The 24406-nt window shown below is 48.0% G+C and overlaps 3 protein-coding genes across 5 annotated transcripts in view; all 3 read left to right on the plus strand.

Annotated features, from left to right (window-relative positions):
* Window positions 1-512: 512 nt before the first annotated feature.
* ing5b (inhibitor of growth family, member 5b) lies at window positions 513-4030 on the plus strand. The gene is made up of 8 exons (XM_072688566.1): window positions 513-596; window positions 1669-1740; window positions 2509-2675; window positions 2806-2917; window positions 3090-3183; window positions 3335-3458; window positions 3704-3765; window positions 3842-4030. The coding sequence occupies exons 1-8, from the start codon at window positions 560-562 to the stop codon at window positions 3879-3881; spliced, it is 708 nt and encodes a 235-aa protein (XP_072544667.1). The 5' UTR covers window positions 513-559; the 3' UTR covers window positions 3882-4030.
* Window positions 4031-4791: 761 nt separating this feature from the next.
* On the plus strand, window positions 4792-19141 carry pak2a (p21 protein (Cdc42/Rac)-activated kinase 2a). Of its 2 annotated transcripts, none has more exons than XM_072688564.1 (14): window positions 4792-5220; window positions 12496-12717; window positions 13173-13279; window positions 13453-13597; window positions 14025-14149; window positions 14352-14487; window positions 14593-14656; window positions 15208-15256; window positions 15457-15569; window positions 16590-16707; window positions 16875-16974; window positions 17426-17622; window positions 17723-17860; window positions 18037-19141. In XM_072688564.1, exons 2-14 carry the CDS (start codon window positions 12543-12545, stop codon window positions 18121-18123), a joined length of 1554 nt encoding a protein of 517 aa, XP_072544665.1. In that variant the 5' UTR covers window positions 4792-5220; window positions 12496-12542; the 3' UTR covers window positions 18124-19141. The 2 variants fall into 2 exon arrangements, with proteins under 2 accessions (XP_072544665.1, XP_072544666.1); XM_072688565.1 differs by lacking the exon at window positions 4792-5220 and adding an exon at window positions 11005-11379.
* A 568-nt stretch (window positions 19142-19709) lies between these two features.
* Window positions 19710-24406, plus strand: part of klhl6 (kelch-like family member 6) — an 8562-nt gene continuing 3865 nt past the window's right edge. The window contains exons 1-5 of one of the 2 annotated variants that reach the window (XM_072688568.1): window positions 19710-20271; window positions 20707-20872; window positions 21434-21883; window positions 22193-22333; window positions 24375-24406. The exon at window positions 24375-24406 is cut by the window's right edge and continues 109 nt beyond it. In XM_072688568.1, coding sequence (XP_072544669.1) covers window positions 20006-20271; window positions 20707-20872; window positions 21434-21883; window positions 22193-22333; window positions 24375-24406 — 1055 coding nt within the window. In that variant the 5' untranslated portion in view covers window positions 19710-20005. Of the gene's footprint in view, window positions 20272-20706; window positions 20873-21433; window positions 21884-22095; window positions 22334-24312 lie in introns of both variants that reach the window. The other variant, XM_072688567.1, reaches the window with a different exon arrangement.

Genomic DNA, 24406 nt, shown 5'->3' on the forward strand with positions numbered 1-24406 from the left:
TCAGCTCAGTCAAACCCTCATCTCCATCTTTAGCCCTGTGGCGGTGAGGAGGCAGGAGAACCCTAGTCCAGCTCCCATAGTAGTCTGAGCCCGGCCCCAAAGCCACACACCTGGAGCCAGGTAAGGCACAGGTGAGCACACCGAGCCACAAGCCCGTTACTGAACTGTGTCTCCGGCCTATTAGTGACCCGCAGAACCCAGTTAGACCAAATCCTCTGACCAAACTCATCATTTTTCTGCACATAAAGTATTAATCCACAGAAGAGCACATGCACTGTACTGTACTCTGTGAACTGTTTCAGTTATTTCTGGTATTTTTAATGAGCTTCTCTGATCCTGCAACCTTAGCGTTGACTTTCACCTCCCGGACAGTGGAGGGAGCCGGCGAGCGCAGCCCTGAGCCGCTTTGCTGGGAGCGCCCCGCAGAGGCAGATCTGTATACCGGGGGATGGGCTTAAAGCGCAGCGTGTCTCCGCGCGAGCCGCTCCGCGCGCTCTGTAGATCCGGGCAGCGGCGCCGGGCTGAGCTCAGAGCGGTAAAGTTAACGCGGGGAGCTGAAATGGCCACAGCGATGTATCTAGAACATTATCTGGACAGTAAGTGACCACAGGTGCTCTGTAGGGTGTGGATGAGCTGCTGTTAGCGCGGGTAGAAACTTTACTGGCTGAGTCCTGTCGGCGTTTGGAAGTTACAGAAGCAGGCTAGTGCTGGGCTAGACTGATCACACACACACACACACACACACACACACACACACACACACACACACACACACACTTATCAGTAGAGTTGATTGTAAAGCTGTGAAGTGATCGATGTGTTCGGGTTCATGTTGGTTTTCTAACTCTCCAGTCCACCTTAAATACTGCAGCTGTCCTGTCCATCACTGCTGCAGCTTTTAAGGTGGAACGGAGCCGTGACCTGAAGGGTGGTCAGACTGAAGGGTGGTGAGACTGAAGGGTGGTCAGTGTGAAGGGTGGTCAGACTGAAGGGTGGTGAGAGTGAAGGGTGGTGAGACTGAAGGGTGGTCAGTGTGAAGGGTGGTGAGAGTGAAGGGTGGTCAGTGTGAAGGGTGGTGAGACTGAAGGGTGGTCAGTGTGAAGGGTGGTCAGTGTGAAGGGTGGTGAGAGTGAAGGGTGGTCAGTGTGAAGGGTGGTCAGTGTGAAGGGTGGTGAGAGTGAAGGGTGGTCAGACTGAAGGGTGGTCAGTGTGAAGGGTGGTCAGACTGAAGGGTGGTGAGACTGAAGGGTGGTCAGTGTGAAGGGTGGTGAGACTGAAGGGTGGTCAGTGTGAAGGGTGGTCAGTGTGAAGGGTGGTGAGACTGAAGGGTGGTCAGTGTGAAGGGTGGTGAGACTGAAGGGTGGTGAGACTGAAGGGTGGTGAGACTGAAGGGTGGTCAGTGTGAAGGGTGGTGAGACTGAAGGGTGGTCAGTGTGAAGGGTGGTCAGTGTGAAGGGTGGTGAGACTGAAGGGTGGTCAGTGTGAAGGGTGGTGAGACTGAAGGGTGGTCAGACTGAAGGGTGGTGAGACTGAAGGGTGGTCAGGGCTGGTGCTCTTTCCACACGCCTCCTGAGACAGATCTGAAACACTGTCTGCTTTAATATATTCAGAACAGTCTAATCTACAGTCCTCCGTGTGATTCACTGTGTTTCTGTTCTGACCACAAAGGTATCGAGGGTCTTCCCTTTGAGCTGCAGAGAAACTTCTCGTTGATGACCGATCTGGATAACAGGACTGAGCGTACGCCCAGGATTTCTGCTCTACTAAAGGGGAATTCCACCTATTTCTGCCATTTTCATACACAGATACAGCCCATAATTTATCTCCTACCCAAACCCACCAGTGCAGCTACACGAGTCTTCTGAGTTTTATATGGATGATGATGATGATGATGATGATGATGGTAAAATAGTGAATATAGAAACTCCACTAATCCAGTTTTCTTTAGGGACTACTTTCTGTAGCCGCACTACACCCTGCAGCATGTATCCCTCCACCATTTTAATGATCTGATTTTAAAAGCAGGTTCTAGAGCAGAACTCTGGTAGAACCGTGTCTCAGGCATCAGGCAGCGTCTTCATCACCATTAGGTGAAGAACTTTCTGTGAGGAGCTTCTTTTTATTAGAGCTTCAGACGTCTGCTTCCCTTCACCTCCACTGTAGAACCACAGCTCTGACTGGGGGAGCTTATCTAGAACCTCCACTGTAGAACAGCTCTGACTAGGGGAGCTTATCTAGAACCTCCACTGTAGAACAGCTCTGACTAGGGGAGCTTATCTAGAACCTCCACTGTAGAACCACAGCGCTGACTGGGGGAGCTTATCTAGAACCTAGCGTTTCACCCAGAACCCCACAAACCCTCAGACTGACTGACACTGTTTCATTAATGCAGAGAATTCTGGAGATTCGTGGACTTCCCCTTTCCAGTTCATAAGCAGTGTGTGGAACTGTGTTGAAGTGCATGCTGGGTGTATTTGATAGCTGTGGTGGTGTTCTGGTTCTCTCCAGTGAAGAAGGTGGAGATCGATAACCTAGCTGCTGAATACACGGCCAGTGTGAAGAACCTGTCGCCTGAGGAGCGAATGGAGCAGCTGAAGAGAATAGAGAACGCCTACAACCAGTGCCGAGAGTTCAGTGATGATAAAGTGCAGCTCGCGATGCAGATCTACGAGCTGGTGAGAGTGTGTGAGAGAGAGAGTGTGTGTGTGAGAGTGTGTGTGTGAGAGTGTGTGTGTGAGAGTGTGTGTGAGAGTGTGTGAGAGTGTGTGTGTGTGAGAGAGAGACTAACTCTAACTCTGTAAACAGGTGGATAAACACATCCGGCGACTGGATGCTGATCTGGCGCGTTTTGAGAGCGAGCTGAAGGACAAACTGGACTCCAGCGGGGCGGAGAGCTCGGACGACAAGAAGAGCAGAAGTAAGAGAAAGCGTCCGTCTGCCATCATTCAGTGCACTTACTTAACTCTGACAGCAGGGGCACTGCAGCACAGTAATGTAAAGCGTGTGTGTGTGTGTGTGTGTGTGTGTGTGTGTGTGTGTGTGTGTGTGTGTGTGTGTTCAGACTGTGTAACTGTCCCTCTGTTTTTCAGAGGATAAAAACGGCAGGGAGAAGAAAAGGTGCAGTGGGCGGGGCCAGAAAGCAACCAATCACAGCTCCCCTAAACACACAGCACAGAAAACCAGGTATGGCAAGTATACACCTGTGTGTGTGTGTGTGTGTGTGTGTGTGTGTGTGTGTGTGTGTGTGTGTGTGTGTGTGTGTGTGTGTGTGTGTGTGGGGGGGGTTATTGTCAGTAATGTAGAGTCTGTTTGTCTCTCTGATGCGGACCGTTAGTGCCGCCCTGCTGACCGCGCAGCCCTCAGATGTTCTGGACATGCCGGTGGACCCGAACGAGCCGACGTACTGCCTGTGCAGCCAGGTGTCGTACGGAGAGATGATCGGCTGTGATAACGCTGACGTGAGTGACCCTCACCCTGATCACCGCTCAGAGTGGTCACCGCTGCTCGCACCTTAACATCGCTCCAGAGGGGTGGAGCTAATCACCAGCACCCCGCCTTCAGTCTGCTCCTCTGCTCCTCAGCTCAGAAGAGAAAAAATGAACTGGTTTCAGAATGAACTGGTTTTATTCCAGCTGGAAGGGTTATGAAGAAAAAGGGAATTATGGGAAATGTTGTAACTGGCCTTTTTTCTTCTTGTTTGCAGTGTCCGATCGAATGGTTTCACTTTGCCTGTGTGGATCTGACGACTAAACCGAAGGGAGAATGGTGGGAATATCCTCAGTGCTGTTTGCAGATGTTTGCAGATGTTTGCAGATGTTTCAGGCCTCTGATTGTTCTGCAGGTTCTGTCCGCGCTGCGTTCAGGACATGAGGAAGAAGTAAAGCTCCAGCAGTTCGAGCCGATGCGGCGCTGAGGTCAAGCTGTGAGACGCGATGTCACCAAAGACTTATTTATACTGCCTGTAGAGAAGACCAGCCTCCAGCGCTGCGGTGTCCACACCAGCGTTTTATTAATAAAGATCTGATTCAGGGATTCTGTTTGATGCTGTATGTCCGGTCTGAGCGGGTTAGTTACAGATTAGTCACTGAGGGTCAGTTTCCCAGACAGGGATTAAGCTTAGTCCCGGACTACCTAGTCATTTCAATGAGGGATCTTCATTGCAGAGAAGTCCAGGACTAGGCTTAATCCCTGTCTGGGAAACCCACCCCTGAAGGTTAATCCCTCATTCAGATAGGGTTGCAAAATTCCCAGAATTTTGAAGTTGGGAAATTTACTGTGGGAAAGAAATGAGAATGTTTGAAGCTAAAGGTGAGAAACTAACTTACATCTGAAAACATCTACTGAAGCATAACGATTCAATATGATCCCAAAACAGGTGAATAACTACTGTACCGTCACCCTGGGGCACACTGTACACCCCTGGCCAGAACACCCCCCACCCCCCCACCCCTTCATCAGGGGTCAGTTCTCACCTCTCTCAGTCCAGGAGCCCAGTAACACACACTGCTGTGCTGAGAACGGACAGCCCCCTGAGAAAGCACGAGGAGGGGGTTCCTTGGCCGTGTGTAGAAGCTCGAGGTAGGGGTTTCTAATAAAGTGGCCAGTGATTATGCAATATGGTGTTTACGTTATTCTGTCCATCCACTGGGTCTGATTGCTGCATGGAAAGTCCAGCCCTTTGCTTCCCTCTCGGGAAGTTTGAGCTGTGTGCTGATGGGAGTTGTAGTTCTCCAGCTGCGCCTTATCACGGCTTCCGGATCATCAGTAAACTACAATTCCCATCATGCCTGAAGACTCGGCGGACCGTATGAACGGAGCCCGTTAGCTGAGTTTCGGCAGTTTACTGACACCTTTTTAACGGACAGCAGTGTGTGTGTGTGAGTGTGTGTGTGTGAGTGTGTGTGTGTGAGAGTGTGTGTGTGTGTGAGAGTGAACTGTGGTAGTCAGTGGGGGCTGTGAGAGGCTGGCTGAGGCGGGTTAGCTGAGCCTCTGGGCGGGTCGCTAGTTCCGCTCCGCCATCGCAGCGCAGCCCGAGCAGCAGAACCTCAGCAGAGAACCAGCCGAACCCACAACCCCGACCACACCGAGCCCTGCTGTAGCCAGGCCCGGCCCGGAGACCCCTGCTTCAGCCCGGTCCGGCCCGGAGACCCCTGCTTCAGCCCGGTCCGGCTCGGAGACCCCTGCGCGTCGGACAACCTCCAGACCACTGAGTTTCTGCTGGTGAGTTCAGGATGCTAATGCTAATGCTAATGCTAACTTCAGCGGTACCTCAACAGTAAGAGGAACCGAGCCGAGTCAGACTGGACCAGACTCCCGAACTCAGTGTGGACTCAGGGGCTGGCTGGGTAGCCGAGGCACTGTCGATAGATCTGATCAGTTCTGATTCGGGCTGTTCCACACCTGAACAGCTGCTTTGATCTTTTGCTCTTCAGAAGCCAAAAACAGGCTTTTATTATTGATCAGATTCACAGGCTGAGCTCCTTTCAGTGTGGAGGCGTGTCCTAAGTGTGATTGACAGTTCGATAGATGGATAGATAAATAGGCGGAAGGATAGGCAGGAAGACAGACAGACAGACAGACAGACAGCTGGAGGGATAGATGAATAGACGGACAGACAGACGGCTGGAGGGATAGATGAATAGACAGACAGACAGCTGGAGGGATAGATGAATAGACGGACAGACAGACAGCTGGAGGGATAGATGAATAGACGGACAGACAGACAGCTGGAGGGATAGATGAATAGACGGACAGACAGACAGCTGGAGGGATAGATGAATAGACGGACAGACAGACGGCTGGAGGGATAGATGAATAGACGGACAGACAGACAGCTGGAGGGATAGATGAATAGACGGACAGACAGACGGCTGGAGGGATAGATGAATAGACGGACAGACAGACGGCTGGAGGGATAGATGAATAGACGGACAGACAGACGGCTGGAGGGATAGATGAATAGACGGACAGACAGACGGCTGGAGGGATAGATGAATAGACGGACAGACAGACGGCTGGAGGGATAGATGAATAGGCGGACAGACAGACGGCTGGAGGGATAGATGAATAGGCGGACAGACGGCTGGAGGGATAGATGAATAGGCGGACAGACGGCTGGAGGGATAGATGAATAGACGGACAGACAGACGGCTGGAGGGATAGATGAATAGACGGACAGACGGCTGGAGGGATAGATGAATAGACGGACAGACAGACAGCTGGAGGGATAGATGAATTGGCGGACAGACAGACGGCTGGAGGGATAGATGAATAGGCGGACAGACGGCTGGAGGGATAGATGAATAGACGGACAGACAGACGGCTGGAGGGATAGATGAATTGGCGGACAGACCGACGGCTGGAGGGATAGATGAATTGGCGGACAGACAGACGGCTGGAGGGATAGATGAATAGACGGACAGACAGACGGCTGGAGGGATAGATGAATAGACGGACAGACGGCTGGAGGGATAGATGAATAGACGGACAGACAGACAGCTGGAGGGATAGATGAATAGACGGACAGACAGACGGCTGGAGGGATAGATGAATAGACGGACAGACAGACGGCTGGAGGGATAGATGAATAGGCGGACAGACAGACGGCTGGAGGGATAGATGAATAGGCGGACAGACAGACGGCTGGAGGGATAGATGAATAGGCGGACAGACGGCTGGAGGGATAGATGAATAGACGGACAGACAGACGGCTGGAGGGATAGATGAATTGGCGGACAGACAGACGGCTGGAGGGATAGATGAATAGGCGGACAGACAGACGGCTGGAGGGATAGATGAATAGGCGGACAGACGGCTGGAGGGATAGATGAATAGACGGACAGACAGACGGCTGGAGGGATAGATGAATAGACGGACAGACAGACGGCTGGAGGGATAGATGAATAGGCGGACAGACGGCTGGAGGGATAGATGAATAGACGGACAGACAGACGGCTGGAGGGATAGATGAATTGGCGGACAGACGGCTGGAGGGATAGATGAATTGGCGGACAGACAGACGGCTGGAGGGATAGATGAATTGGCGGACAGACAGACGGCTGGAGGGATAGATGAATTGGCGGACAGACAGACGGCTGGAGGGATAGATGAATTGGCGGACAGACAGACGGCTGGAGGGATAGATGAATAGGCGGACAGACAGACGGCTGGAGGGATAGATGAATAGGCGGACAGACGGCTGGAGGGATAGATGAATAGACGGACAGACAGACGGCTGGAGGGATAGATGAATAGACGGACAGACGGCTGGAGGGATAGATGAATAGACGGACAGACAGACAGCTGGAGGGATAGATGAATAGACGGACAGACAGACAGCTGGAGGGATAGATGAATAGACGGACAGACAGACGGCTGGAGGGATAGATGAATAGGCGGACAGACAGACGGCTGGAGGGATAGATGAATAGGCGGACAGACAGACGGCTGGAGGGATAGATGAATAGGCGGACAGACGGCTGGAGGGATAGATGAATAGACGGACAGACAGACGGCTGGAGGGATAGATGAATTGGCGGACAGACAGACGGCTGGAGGGATAGATGAATTGGCGGACAGACAGACGGCTGGAGGGATAGATGAATTGGCGGACAGACAGACGGCTGGAGGGATAGATGAATAGACGGACAGACAGACGGCTGGAGGGATAGATGAATAGACGGACAGACAGACGGCTGGAGGGATAGATGAATAGACGGACAGACAGACGGCTGGAGGGATAGATGAATAGACGGACAGACAGACGGCTGGAGGGATAGATGAATTGGCGGACAGACAGACGGCTGGAGGGATAGATGAATTGGCGGACAGACAGACAGACGACTGGATGGATAGATGAATAGGCGGACAGACAGACAGATGACTGGATGGATAGATGAATAGGCAGACAGACAGACGGCTGGATGGATAGATGAATAGGCAGACAGACAGACGGCTGGATGGATAGATGAATAGGCAGACAGACAGACGACTGGATGGATAGATGAATAGGCAGACAGACAGACGGCTGGATGGATAGATGAATAGGCAGACAGACAGACGACTGGATGGATAGATGAATAGGCAGACAGACAGACGGCTGGATGGATAGATGAATAGGCAGACAGACAGACGACTGGATGGATAGATGAATAGGCGGACAGACAGACGGCTGGAGGGATAGATGAATAGGCGGACAGACAGACGGCTGGATGGATAGATGAATAGGCAGACAGACAGACAGACGACTGGATGGATAGATGAATAGGCAGACAGACGACTGGATGGATAGATGAATAGGCAGACAGACACACTACACACATTACACACACTATATACACACTATATACACACCACACACATTACACACTATATACACACTACACACATTACACACTATATACACACTACACACATTACACACTACACACATTACACACTATATACACACTACACACATTACACACACTATATACACACTATATACATTACACACTATATACACACTACACACATTACACACTATATACACACTACACACATTACACACACTATATACACACTATATACATTACACACTATATACACACTACACACATTACACACACTATATACACACTATACATTACACACTATATACACACTACACACATTACACACTATATACACACTACACACATTACACACACTATATACACACTATATACACATTACACACTATATACACACTACACACATTACACACTATATACATTACACACTATATACACACTACACACATTACACACACTATATACACACTATATACACACTACACACATTACACACTATATACACACTACAAACACTATATACACACTACACACATTACACACTATATACACACTACACATTATACACTATATACACACTATATACATTACACACTATATACACACTACACACATTATACACTATATACACACTACACACATTACACACACTATATACACACTACACACATTACACACACTATATACACACTACACACATTACACACACTATATACACACTACACACATTATACACTATATACACACTATACACATTACACACTATATACACATTACACACTACACACATTACACACTATATACACACTATATACATTACACACTATATACACACTATATACATTACACACTATATACACACTATATACACACTACACACATTACACACACTATATACACACTATATACATTACACACTATATACACACTACACACATTACACACTATATACACACTACACACATTATACACTATATACACACTATATACACACTACACACATTATACACTATATACACACTACACACATTACACACTATATACACACTACACACATTATACACTATATACACACTATATACATTACACACTATATACACACTACACACATTATACACTATATACACACTACACACATTACACACTATATACATTACACACTATATACACACTACACACATTATACACTATATACACACTATATACATTATACACTATATACACACTACACACATTACAGACTATATACACACTACACACATTATACACTATATACACACTACACACATTACACACACTATATACACACTACACACATTACACACACTATATACACACTACACACATTACACACACTATATACACACTACACACATGACCCACTACACACACATGTTTAATGTGAGGGTGTTTGATGGTGGACTGTCCTCTCTGTATTGTTTTGAGGCTGTGGACAGCGCTCCCTGGTGGTGGGGGAGGGTAGAGACTGAGCTGTTCTGACTTCAGGAAGTCTTGTAGAGAATTTCCTTTTATAGTGGCTGAAACACAAAAGCGAGTCGCTCTCTTCCTGTAAACAGTTCCTCACATCTGCCAGAAAGAGCGAAGGGGGGGGAGGGAGCGAGTGAGAGGTGTGAGCTCGGCGCTGCTCGGCCCGATCGGTCAGGCCAAGTCGGAGTGGTCAGAGGAGCTCTCAGGAACAGGAAATGCTTCTGTTATCCAGCTGCCAATCAGATGTGGACAGGAAGTGAGCGATGGGAAATGGAGGCTCTGTTTTTGTGTGTGTGTGTGTGTGTGTGTGTGTGTGTGTTTGTGTGATGCTGTAGATTGTGTATTGTGTGGTAATATTATCAATCTCATACTCTTTTATTCAAACACACACTTGAGGGGATAAATAGTATTTTATGAGATTTTATTGAGTTTTCGTGAGTGTGAGTGTGAGTGTGTGTGTGTGTGTGTGTGTGTGTGTGTGTGTGTGTCTACAATCTCTTTTCTGGAGATTGTGGGAGAACGAGTTCAGACTTGATGCTACACACTCTGCCTCGGACAAATCCTCGCTTGAATACTTGACTTCAGCTCAACCCTGAGGTTTCACACCCTGAGGTCTCACACTTGACTCGAACTGAAGGTGGGTTTGGGGCAGAGGAGTGTAGATCCGGTGATTGGAGTGGTCAGTTGAGTCAAACCTAAAGCTCTTGTTTACAAAAGTTGGTGTTGAAACAATGTTGGGGGATCAGTGGTGGGTCAGTAGTAGAGGGTGTTGGATCAGTGGCGGGTCAGTAGTAGAGGGTGTTGGATCAGTGGCGGGTCAGTAGTAGAGGGTGTTGGATCAGTGGCGGGTCAGTAGTAGAGGGTGTTGGATCAGTGGCGGGTCAGTAGTAGAGGGTGTTGGATCAGTGGCGGGTCAGTAGTAGAGGGTGTTGGATCAGTGGCGGGTCAGTAGTAGTGGGGGGATGGATCAGTGGCGGGTCAGTATAGGGGGGTGGATCAGTGGCGGGTCAGTAGTAGGGGGGGTGGATGAGTGGCGGGTCAGTAGTAGGGGGGGGTGGATGAGTGGCGGGTCAGTAGAGAGGGTGGTGGATCAGTGGCGGGTCAGTAGTAGGGGGGGGTGGATGAGTGGCGGGTCAGTAGTAGAGGGTGGTGGATCAGTGGCGGGTCAGTAGTGGGGGGTATGGGCTCAACATTACCTGGTCAGGTACTGTGTGTGTGTGTGAGTGTGTGTGTGAGAGAGTGTAACATCATGCCCAGTTGAGTTTCTCTGGCCTCAGGGTGCCTGGGTGGGGTGTGTATCGCAGCAATGTGGACATGACTGCACTCGCGCGCACGTGTGTGTGTGTGTGTGTGTGTGTGTGTGTGTGTGTGTGTGTGTGTGTGTGTGGAATGAAGCTGCGTGTGCAGGCTCGTCAGCGCAATGTGAGCTCAAAGATGGGTTTTACTTGGAGTTGAACACAGTCTGAGTGGAACACACTCTTCGAACACACGTCTTGCCCACCTGAGCACCAGCCTGGACTAGCGTGCTCCGCGCCGCTCCGCGCCTGGCACCGCTCCACGGGTGAGCTGCCTCCATTGAGTGTATTCTTATTTCTCTAATCTGCAGGTTTGTGCTGTTCTTCAACTGGGTTCTTAAAGGTTCTTAATTAAAGGTTCTAGAGAACTGCTTGGCGTCTCTAGAACTGAGCCTTAAATATGTGTGGTGGAGTGTGTGGTGGAGTGTGTGGTGTGTGGAGGGGACTGTGTGTGTGTGTGTGGACGGGGCTGTGTGTGTGGAGGTGTGTGGACGGGGCTGTGTGTGTGTGTGTGTGTGTGGACGGGGCTGTGTGTGTGTGTGGACAGGGCTGTGTGTGTGTGTGTGTGTGTGGACGGGGCTGTGTGTGTGTGTGTGTGTGTGTGGACGGGGCTGTGTGTGTGTGTGTGTGTGTGTGTGGACGGGGCTGTGTGTGTGTGTGTGTGTGGACGGGGCTGTGTGTGTGTGTGGACAGGGCTGTGTGTGTGTGTGTGTGTGTGTGTGTGGACGGGGCTGTGTGTGTGTGTGTGTGTGTGTGTGTTTGTGTGGAGGGGACTGTGTGTGTGTGTGTGTGTGTGTGTGTGTGTGTGTGTGTGGACGGGGCTGTGTGTGTGTTTACTGATTGTCTGATCAGAGTGTGTGTGAGAGATGAGCTGTGTCGGTGAAACAGGAAGTAGTTGTGGTGTTGAGGTCACAGTGTGTGAGTGTGTTGAGCTCTGAGGTGAAACAGGATTTGACCTTATTTGGTTGAGAAGCTGCTCACAGGGAGAACCGTGGAACCCACATACCCTCCGAGTTTATTTATGTTTACTCATAAAAGCCTCAGTGGTCAGTGTCTGGTCAGTGTCTGGTCAGTGAGAGTCGGCTCCAGTCTGTTTATCGCTGCTCCTGTTTTTTTAATCGGTTCTGAGATTGCGTTTGAACTGCTGATTGACGTGCTCTCTGTTCTAGACCACGCTGGTTCTGCTCTTGACTTGTACAGTTTATAAGCTCTTCATTGTAGTATGACTGTCCATATAATAAGCCCCTCCCCCTCTCCAGACACTTTACTCTAATTGGCTGCACCCTGTCCTCTACTGCTCATAGGCTTTATTTTATTTCATTTTTTTACTGATCTCAGATCAGTTCACTGTTGTTAAATGCTCTCTCTGTCTCCCCCTACAGGTTGGTGTGTGAAGCGCGGTAGTTCAGTGTGTGTGTTTTTCTGTGTCATGTCCGATAACGGAGAGCTGGAGGATAAACCCCCCGCCCCCCCGGTCAGGATGAGCAGCACAGGCAGTAAAGACGGAGTTCCGACCAATCACAGCTCAAAGCCACTCCCCTCTGTACCTGAGGAGAAGAAGCCCGCTCGCAACAAAATCATCTCCATCTTCTCCGCAGAGAAAGGTCAGAGGTCACACTTGCAGTACACCTGTCCTTCCTGAAGTTACACTGTTCATTCTTTTACCTTTTTCATTTTTCTCACCTAAAATGACCCTCATTTCCCCCCTAAATCCTGACCTTACTGTCCTAACAAGACAGTGTTAAAGGGTCCTCAAATTCTCCACTCAACCTTTTATATTAGTGTGGAGCTTTATACTGGTATACACTATTTATACTGGAATATACTGGTATACACTATTTATACTGGAATATACTGGTATACACTATTTATACTGGAATATACTGGTATACACTATTTATACTGGAATATACTGGTATACACTATTTATACTGGAATATACTGGTATACACTATTTATACTGGAATATACTGGTATACGTTGTACTGGAATTAACTGAGAATTAACCTTAGCATTACAGCTAATTAATACATCATTTCTCTCTTTGTCTCTCTTTCAGGTGGAAGAAAGAAGGATAAAGATAAGGAGAGGCCTGAGATTTCTCCTCCCTCAGACTTTGAACACACCATTCATGTGGGTTTTGATGCTGTTACAGGGGAGTTCACAGTAAGTCAGATCTGTTCTTTGATAAAATGTTCTTGGTTCTATAAAGTTCTACACAGGTTCTGCTCTGAAAAAAAGAGCTTTCATCTTCTGCTGGTCCGCCCTCAGCGACAACACCGAGATGCTGTTAGCGAGTTTGATGCAGTTTCGTCTGTTTTTGTGTTTGTGGTGTGCAGGGAATGCCCGAGCAGTGGGCTCGACTACTGCAGACTTCCAACATCACCAAATCTGAGCAGAAGAAGAATCCTCAGGCCGTGCTGGACGTCCTCAAATTCTATGACTCTACAGGCAATGGCAAGCAGAAATACCTCAGCTTTACAGGTAATTAATGTCTTTACAAATACCTCAGTTTTACAGGTCATTCTCACCTCAGAAATACCTCAGCTTTACAGGTCATTCTCACCTCAGAAATACCTCAGTTTTACAGGTCATTCTCACCTCAGAAATACCTCAGTTTTACAGGTCATTCTCACCTCAGAAATACCTCAGTTTTACAGGTCATTCTCACCTCAGAAATACCTCAGCTTTACAGGTCATTAATGTCTTTAGAAATACCTCAGCTTTACAGGTCATTAATGTCTTTAGAAATACCTCAGTTTTACAGGTCATTCTCACCTCAGAAATACCTCCACCCTTCTCTGGACGTGGCCGGTTTGTCCAGCAGGAGTCTGGGTTCTGTATAAACAGTTGAAATGTGAACTGGGTGCGTTGGGGTTACTGCAGTATGATTTCTCCAACACTCGTGCAGATAAAGACGCTCCACCAGCACAGAAAGGTTCAGAGCCGTCACCCACCAGTGCCAAGGATGAAGATTTAGATGATGACGACGCACCTCCACCTGTAGTAGCACCCCGCCCTGAACACACCAAATCTGTGAGTGATGCTTCCAACTGCACCCGGTTACCTTCAGTTTGCACTAAATACCAAGTACCAAATACTAAATACAAAATACTAATTACTGAACACAGCAGAGAAGTTGTAAATTGTTGGTGAAGATTTTTGTGTTGGTGGTGGTGATGATGAGGGCGGTTATGATGATGATGATGATGATGATGATTTTTCTGAAACGTTCCAGGTCTTGACCCGCCCTTCTATGATTGACCCGCTGCCCCTGCCTGCAGCCGGCGCCGACTCGGACGCCTCCAGAGCTGCAGAACGGCAAAAGAAGAGTAAAGGAAAAATGACTGATGAGGAGATCATGGAGAAACTAAGTATGGTTCTATTACTGCAGAACCAGTCTAGAATGGGTTCTGCTCTAATTACAGTTCTGATCTGAAGGGATCTGACTGGTCTTCATCTGATTGCTTTGTTTTAAGGGACGATAGTGAGCATCGGAGATCCCAAGAAGAAGTACACTCGATATGAGAAGATTGGACAGGGGTCAGTAAGCGTGTGTCCGTGAGCGTGTGTCCGTGAGCGTGTGTCCGTGAGCGTGTGTCCGTGAGCGTGTGTCCGTGAGAAAGAAAGAAGTCCGTCCTTCTGTTTGATCAGTACCGGCAGTGTGTGACTCTGGTCTGTTTGGCGGATGTTTACATTGGTTTTAAGCAGTGTGTGTGTGTGTGTGTGTGTGTGTGTGTGTATGTATGGGGTCAGTGTGTGTAACGGTGTGTGTGTGTGGGGGGGTCAGTGTGTGTAACGGTGTGTGTGTGTGGGGTTAGTGTGTGTAACGGTGTCAGTGTGTGTAACGGTGTGTGTGGGTGTGGGGTCAGTGTGTGTAACGGTGTGTGTGGGGGTCAGTGTGTGTAACGATGTGTGTGTGTGGGGTTAGTGTGTGTAACGGTGTCAGTGTGTGTAACGGTGTGTGTGGGTGTGGGGTCAGTGTGTGTAACGGTGTGAGTGTGTGGGGTTAGTGTGTGTAACGGTGTCAGTGTGTGTAACGGTGTGTGTGTGTGGGGTTAGTGTGTGTAACGGTGTGTGTGTGGTCTCTGCAGAGCGTCTGGAACTGTGTTTACTGCTATCGATGTGGCCACAGGACAAGAGGTGAGCAGAACTGTCGCTGACCTTACAATCAATAGTCAGTCGTTAATAATCACCTATTATTAAAATAGCTAAAGTCTTTATGTAGTTAGAAAGTAAGAACAGTAAGGAGCCGGTATTGTTATTGTAATGAATTACAGTCTGAATGTGTGTGTGTGTGTGTGTGTGTGTATGGGTGTGTGTGTATGTGTGCGTGTGCATAGGTTGCCATAAAGCAGATCAGTCTGCAGAAGCAGCCAAAGAAGGAGCTGATCATTAATGAGATTTTGGTGATGAAGGAGCTGAAAAACCCCAACATTGTTAACTTCTTAGACAGGTGAGTTCAGACCTTCACCCTCCACACCTACACCCTCATCACCCTGATCACCCTCCACACCTTCACCCTCATCACCCTCATCACTCTCCACACCTTCACCCTCATCACCCTCATCACCCTGATCACTCTCCACACCTTCACCCTGATCACCCTCATCACTCTCCACACCTTCACCCTCATCACCCTCATCACCCTGATCACCCTCCACACCTTCACCCTGATCACCCTCATCACCCTGATCACTCTCCACACCTTCACCCTGATCACCCTCATCACTCTCCACACCTTCACCCTCATCACCCTCATCACCCTGATCACCCTCCACACCTTCACCCTGATCACCCTCATCACCCTCATCACCCTGATCACCCTCCACACCTTCACCCTGATCACCCTCATCACTCTCCACACCTTCACCCTCATCACCCTCATCACCCTGATCACTCTCCACACCTTCACCCTCATCACCCTCATCACCCTGATCACCCTCCACACCTTCACCCTCATCACCCTCATCACCCTGATCACCCTCCACACCTTCACCCTCATCACCCTCATCACCCTGATCACCCTCCACACCTTCACCCTGATCACCCTCATCACTCTCCACACCTTCACCCTGATCACCCTCATCACCCTGATCACCCTCCACACCTTCACCCTGATCACCCTCCACACCTTCACCCTGATCACCCTCCACACCTTCACCCTGATCACCCTCATCACCCTCCACATCTTCACCCTGATCACCCTCATCACCCTCCACACCTTCACCCTGATCACCCTCATCACCCTCCACACCTTCACCCTGATCACCCTCATCACTCTCCACACCTTCACCCTGATCACCCTCATCACCCTCCACACCTTCACCCTCATCACCCTCCACACCTTCACCCTCATCACCCTCCACACCTTCACCCTCATCACCCTCATCACCTTGATGTTTATTGACATTCGGATCAAGTTTGGAAGGTGCTGTTATGGTGTGTGCGTACGCGCGTGTGTGTGTGTGTGTAGTTTCCTGGTAGGTGAGGAGCTGTTTGTGGTGATGGAGTATTTAGCTGGAGGTTCTCTGACGGATGTGGTGACGGAGACTTGCATGGACGAGGCTCAGATCGCCGCCGTGTGCAGAGAGGTACTGCCCCTTTAATACTACACTCTGTTCCCTTTCTGGCCTTAACGAGTCTGTGACCCTGATCCAGCAGGGCGGCGCCGCTGGTGGTCGGGTGGCCGTGGGTAGATGCCCTTTTTGCCTTGTTCCAGGTTTCTATGGTTGCTGATTACTTTCGGTTTCCCCCTCAGTGTCTGCAGGCTCTGGAGTTCCTACACGCTAACCAGGTCATCCACCGAGACATCAAGAGTGACAATGTACTGCTGGGCATGGACGGCTCCGTCAAACTGAGTGAGTTCCTCCTCCGCTGTAAACCTCCTCTCTCCTCTACAGCAAACCCTTCACCTCCTCTCTCCTCCGCTGTAAACCTCCTCTCTCCTCTACAGCAAACCCTTCACCTCCTCTCTCCTCCGCTGTAAACCTCCTCTCTCCTCTACAGCAAACCCTTCACCTCCTCTCTCCTCCGCTGTAAACCTCCTCTCTCCTCCGCTGTAAACCTCCTCTCTCCTCTGCTGTAAACCCTTCACCTCCTCTCTCCTCCGCTGTAAACCTCCTCTCTCCTCCGCTGTAAACCTCCTCTCTCCTCTGCTGTAAACCTCCTCTCTCCTCTGCTGTAAACCTCCTCTCTCCTCTAGTGTAAACCCTTCACCCCCTGTTTCTGATTCTAACTGCAGCTGTGACGAGATGTGTGACACACTGAGTGTAACTGTGTATTTTGTGATTGATCTTTTCTGCTTTGTAGCGGATTTTGGCTTCTGTGCTCAGATCACTCCCGAGCAGAGCAAACGCAGCACCATGGTGGGCACCCCCTACTGGATGGCCCCTGAAGTGGTCACACGTAAAGCTTATGGCCCCAAAGTGGACATCTGGTCCCTGGGCATCATGGCCATAGAGATGGTGGAGGGAGAACCTCCGTACCTCAACGAGAATCCTCTGAGGGTAAGATTTGTGATCCAGATTGGGATGTTTTCTCCTCCGCTAATCAGGAATCAGCCCTTGTGGTTGGAGCTAACATGACTCACTCATGCTGGTTCTCCAGGCATTGTACCTTATCGCCACTAACGGCACTCCTGAGCTGCAGAACCCAGAGAAGCTTTCCCCAGTTTTCAGAGACTTTCTGAACCGCTGCCTGGAGATGGATGTGGAGAAAAGAGGGGGTGGAAAAGAACTCCTGCAGGTGAGCCCTAGTTAGAACCTTACAGAACCAATACTAGAACTCCTGCATGTAGTCCCCACAAAGTCAATGCTAAAGATTTCATTCCGTCATTTCGGTGCATTTCTATTGGTCCAGTCATTCTGATACAGTATAAAGAACAGCTGCTATTCTGCTCTAACATTCCCACTCTTCTGCAGCATCCTTTCCTGAAAATGGCCAAGCCTCTGTCCAGCCTCACTCCTCTTATACTTGCTGCCAGGGAGTCCATGAAGCTCAGCCGCTAGCGGTGGAAACGCCCACACTGCCAACGCTCCGGCCCCTTCTGCTGCCAGACCCTGAGTGGACCTTTCCCACTCCAGCCCTCTGAATGGAGCCGCACCGCCGGGCTCAGTGGATATCAGCATCTGTGCCCAGAGAGGCTGACCTGCACAATCATGCCCCCTAACCCCACCAAAATCCAAATCTCCACTCCCACACCCTCCCCCAAAACTCCACCCTAACCCCCACCCCAAATTGTACCCTACAACCAGCCCTAAAACTTCACCTTAGACTCCCCCCTAAACCCCACCCCAAGCCACACCCCTTGTCTGTGTCAGTGTTTGGTGTTCTGAGAAGCTCCAACTCTAGCCCTGGAAACACCAGAGCCGCAAACAAACCCACAAACTGGGGCGTTTATCTGGACTTTTCTGTTAGTTCTGGAACCTGATCGCTCGGTGAGATTCTGTGTGTCTGTGCTGGTCTTTCTCCACCGGTTCCTTTTTTATAAGTTAGCATCGATACTTGAAATCTGAAGCCCCCTGAAATACCATTCACTTGTGCCTCTGCCCACCTGCCTTATCCTCTTCAAACACGGAAATGTTTGCAGTTTGAAATGAGTCTGATTCTGTCTGATTAAAGGTTGTTTTAGGAAGAATCGAATAAGTATTAAATCGTTTTGTATATTCTGTGCTTCAACAGCAAACTGTAAATGAAAAACCAACCTGAGTCGGGACGTTTGTGAGGAGCTGTTTTCTATTTCTTTCTATTTTTTCTATTTGAACTAACGGTCGGACACAGTCCTGCAGAGTAAAGATTTTCACTGTTGTGTTAGAAATAATAACGGCTGTATTTCTGTTTATATATAAAGTCTAACGAGTTTTACAGGTGAAGCTACATTTCAGTCCGAATGGTTTTGTAGTGAAAAGACATTCCAGATACGTGAGCATTACACTTCCGCTCTTCCCCTCCAGCAGGTGGCTTTTCTAAAGGATGAAACCAGTTTAAAACGGATTCTTTGTAAATTATTAAAATAGACTTTGGTCATTTTGTGTCATGTGAAGTTTTCTTTCTGCTCTTATCTTTACATCTTTTGTGTGTGTGTGTGTGTGTGTGTGTGTGTGTGTGTGTGTGTGTGTGTGTGAGTGAGAGAGAGAAAGACTAATCCAGATTTTTCATCAGCACAGCGTCGTCCGACCTGGAATAAAATAACAGTTCAATGAATCGGATCAGATTTAGTCTGGAGAAATGAATCGGAGCTCAATGAAGAACCGAGCTTTTGACGATTCTGGACTTCAGTCAGCAGCTGATCCTCATTGCTGGTGAAGTTCACAGCAGATCATATCTGGAGGATAGTTTTACACCAGGGTTCTGCTTTAGTTCCACAGCTAGGTTAAACTACACGGGTCCGTTTGATCTCAAATGCAAAGACTACTTCACTTTCCCTCCTATCAGTCAGACCCTCTAACCCCTCAGCCTACCCCCCCTTAAAGTTGAAGACATGTCGGATCTAAAATCGGGTCGGGCCGAGCAGCTGTTGATGTAGAGAGCTTGCAGTGTGAGGGTGAACCCTGTGTTCAGCAGAGAGAAGGGAAGTTCCAGGAGAAGAAAAAGAAGAACAGCACAAGCCGTCGTGCCTCTCATTGTTTCGGAGGCGGTTTTTTGAGAAGTTTCAAAACTTCCTGTTTTTGCACCTGACCCCAGCGGAGTGTGAGTGTCAGAGACTCTGAGGAACAGGAAGCCGTTTCTGAAGCTGTTCAAAATTTCCAGTTACAAACATCTACAATGCCTGATAGGAAACAACTGCAGTCGTTTGCTGAGAGAACCGCAGCATTTCTGCTCTGAGCTGGACTCGTGCTGGACTCTTTGCGGTGTGTATCTGGAGGAGGTTCTTGCTGTTGGGAGTGACTCATGGGGGACTCTGTAGAAAAGAGTTCAGACGGCCCCCGGCCCGTAGAAGGTTCTGGGGGGCACATAGACATACTGGAGACACTGAGCGAAGGCAGGCTGGAGAACGGCAGTGTGAACTTTGAGGATTCAGGACTACCTCAGCATCTTCAGGACGGCCTGCAGAGTCTCCGGCTGGACGGCTTCCTCACGGATGTCACGCTCAACATTCAGGGCCACCTCTTCCCCTGCCACAGGGCCGTCCTCGCAGCTGCCAGTTTATATTTCAGGTGAGACAAATGTCCACTTGTACAGGTGTGCTCGGTGTGAGAACCTGCTCTCATAGATTCACGGCAGTCTTCAGCAACCCAAACCACAACGCAGTACGGGTAGACACTTTTACAGTGAACTGCACAGAACAGCGGCACACTGTACTGAACAGCGGCACACTGTACTGAACAGCCGTAAACTGTACTGAACAGCCGTGCACACAAAACAACCAGTGCAGCCATAATGGAACAAGTACACTTTATAAAAAATAGAATTAATAAAATCTCAATCTGCTGAAACTCGCTGCTTGCATGATTAAGATGATGCTCAGGTTTCCCAGGTGGGACGCCTGATCGCGTTAGCTTTAGGTTGCTTTAGATTGCTATCAGAAGATCTGAACTTTTACCCACTGCTCTGTGCTCTTGTGTCTGTTTTTGTCTTGTTGGTGTTTTCAGAGCAATGTTCTGTAACGACCTGCGAGAGAAACATGAGGAGTGTGTGAATATTAAAGGAATTGATATGGAGAACATGAAGATCCTACTGGACTACACCTACACCAGCAAAGTGCTCATAACCAAGGAGAACGTGCAGAAAACCCTGGAAGCTGCCAGCCTGTTCCAGGTTCCATCACTGAGTAGCCCCACCCATTCATCCAACAGCAGTTTAGCCCCGCCCATTCAGCCTACAGCACTTTAGCCCCGCCCATTCAGCCTATAGCAGTTCAGCCCCATCCATTTATATTGAGGTTATTAGATGTGTTCCCACCCTCATTATCCTTTTTCCTGATGGTTATTGATCATGTTTAACGTTTCTGTTTATATTCAGAACTAAATACTCTGCTAATGAGCGGAACACTGCACTGAAACACAACCAGCAGCAGACGAGGAACTGAAACAGACCAGCAGAGGAAAGTTTCCATTTCAGGAGCGATTAGGAAACAGCTGAGCAGGGCTGATAACACGGGGGGAATAAACGATCCAAATCAACAGATAGTCAATAAACATTCAATCAACAATCAATAAACAATTGACAAACCAAAAAAATATAACATTTTAAAACAAATGTTAAACTTCCAACATGTGCTATTACAGACAATTTCCTTACAGTCAACATACCTATTATTATTATTATTATTATTATTATCATAGAAATGTAATATCGAGAATATTTCTGCATGTGTAGTTTCCGCAGGTGGTGGAGGCATGTGCAGTGTACCTGACGGAGGCGCTGCAGCCAGAGAACTGCGTGGGGATACTGCGTTTGGCGGACGCTCACGCTCTGGTGGGACTGCGGACGCAGGCGCAGACGTACCTGGTGCAGAACTTTGGGCAGGTGTGTGCTGGGGAGGAGCTGACAGAGCTGCCGGCGGCTGACCTGGTGGCACTGCTGCAGAGGGATGAGCTGGGGGTCAGTCAGGAAGAGCAGGTTTTCGAGGCGGCGATGCGCTGGGTCCGAAACGACTGCTCTGAGAGGCTGCCCCTGCTGCCCCGAATCCTCACCCACATACGTCTCCCCCTGCTGGACCCCTGCTATTTTGTGGAGAGGGTGGAAGGAGACGACCTGATCCGCAGCTGCCCTGAACTCTTCCCCCTGCTGCAGGAGGCCCGCACGTACCACCTGACAGGAAGTGAGGTAGGAATTGTTAACAACAACAACAAATGCATCCAGTGACCATGCTTGTTTAAAAGTAGCTACAGTTATGAAGCCCCGCCCCCCAGCTAATGTAGCTAATACGTAAGCCAGGCTGAAACCCCACCAATTAGCACTGGAGATACAAGCTATGCTAGCTGATCTGGTTATGGGGTTTTGGGTTAAAGTTAATCTGGTTGAAGTTGATCTTGAAGGTGATTTCTGAGCGCACGAAGCCGAGGGTGCAGCAGTTCCAGTCGGAGGTGTTTATGATCATTGGCGGCTGCACTAAAGACGAAAAGTTTGTGTCAGAGGTCACGTGTTTGGATCCGCTGCGCCGAAGTCGGCTGGAGGTGGCCAAACTGCCCATCACAGAGATGGAGGCAGAGACAGACAACAGAAAGTGGGTGGAGTTTGCATGCGTCACATTTCGGAATGAAGTGTACTTGTCAGGTGAGTAACAGGCAATGTTTGCAGCGTTAAATCCAGAACACAAATTTACCCTTACAACACCTAAACAGTTGTAATGCTTTATAACCACGTTATAGTAATGTATAACAGTCACCTGTGCAATGTTACTACAGTGATGAGTAATATTGGTGTAGTGTCCTGTAGTAAACTACAGTGATGTATAATACACACGTAGTGTCCTGTAGTAAACTACAGTGATGTATAATACACACGTAGTGTCCTGTAGTGAACTATAGTGATGTATAATACTGGTGTAGTATCCTGTAGTAAACTACAGTGATGTATAATACACACGTAGTGTCCTGTAGTAAACTACAGTGATGTATAATACACACGTAGTGTCCTGTAGTGAACTATAGTGATGTATAATACTGGTGTAGTATCCTGTAGTAAACTACAGTGATGTATAATACACACGTAGTGTCCTGTAGTGAACTATAGTGATGTATAATACTGGTGTAGTGTCCTGTAGTAAACTATAGTGATGTATAATATTGGTGTAGTGTCCTGTAGTAAACTATAGTGATGTATAATACTGGTGTAGTGTCCTGTAGTAAACTATAGTGATGTATAATACTGGTGTAGTGTCCTGTAGTGAACTATAGTGATGTATAATACTGGTGTAGTGTCCTGTAGTAAACTATAGTGGTGTATAGTACTGGTGTAGTGTCCTGTAGTAAACTATAGTGATGTATAATACTGGTGTAGTGTCCTGTAGTAAACTATAGTGATGTATAATATTGGTGTAGTGTCCTGTAGTAAACTATAGTGATGTATAATACTGGTGTAGTGTCCTGTAGTAAACTATAGTGATGTATAATACTGGTGTAGTATCCTGTAGTAAACTACAGTGATGTATAATACACACGTAATGTCCTGTAGTAAACTATAGTGATGTATAATACTGGTGTAGTGTCCTGTAGTAAACTACAGTGATGTATAATACTGGTGTAGTGTCCTGTAGTGAACTATAGTGGTGTATAATACTGGTGTAGTGTCCTGTAGTGAACTATAGTGGTGTATAATACTGGTGTAGTGTCCTGTAGTGAACTATAGTGATGTATAATACTGGTGTAGTGTCCTGTAGTGAACTATAGTGATGTATAATACTGGTGTAGTGTCCTGTAGTGAACTATAGTGATGTATAATACTGGTGTAGTGTCCTGTAGTGAACTATAGTGATGTATAATACTGGTGTAGTGTCCTGTAGTGAACTATAGTGGTGTATAATACTGGTGTAGTGTCCTGTAGTGAACTATAGTGATGTATAATACTGGTGTAGTGTCCTGTAGTGAACTATAGTGGTGTATAATACAGGTGTAATATCCTGTAGTAAACTATAGTGATGTATAATACTGGTGTAGTGTCCTGTGGTGAACTATAGTGATGTATAATACTGGTGTAGTGTCCTGTAGTGAACTATAGTAGTCTATAATACTGGTGTAGTGTCCTGTAGTGAACTATAGTGATGTATAATACTGGTGTAGTGTCCTGTAGTGAATTATAGTGGTGTATAATACAGGTGTAATATCCTGTAGTAAACTATAGTGATGTATAATACTGGTGTAGTGTCCTGTAGTGAACTATAGTGATGTATAATACAGGTGTAATATCCTGTAGTAAACTATAGTGATGTATAATACTGGTGTAGTGTCCTGTAGTGAACTATAGTGATGTATAATACAGGTGTAATATCCTGTAGTAAACTATAGTGATGTATAATACTGGTGTAGTGTCCTGTAGTGAACTATAGTGGTGTATAATACAGGTGTAATATCCTGTAGTAAACTATAGTGATGTATAATACTGGTGTAGTGTCCTGTAGTGAACTATAGTAGTCTATAATACTGGTGTAGTGTCCTGTAGTGAACTATAGTGATGTATAATACTGGTGTAGTATCCTGTAGTAAACTATAGTGTGTGTAGTGTTTATGTAGCGCCTGTTTGGGTCTGGTGGTCAGGTGGTAAGGAGACTCAGCATGACGTGTGGAAGTACAACGCCTCTCTGAATAAATGGATCCAGGTCGAGTTCATGAACACCGGCCGCTGGAGACA

This window comes from Salminus brasiliensis, chromosome 9, assembly GCF_030463535.1.
Source record: "Salminus brasiliensis chromosome 9, fSalBra1.hap2, whole genome shotgun sequence".
In the NCBI taxonomy this organism is placed as follows: Eukaryota; Metazoa; Chordata; class Actinopteri; order Characiformes; family Bryconidae; genus Salminus; species Salminus brasiliensis.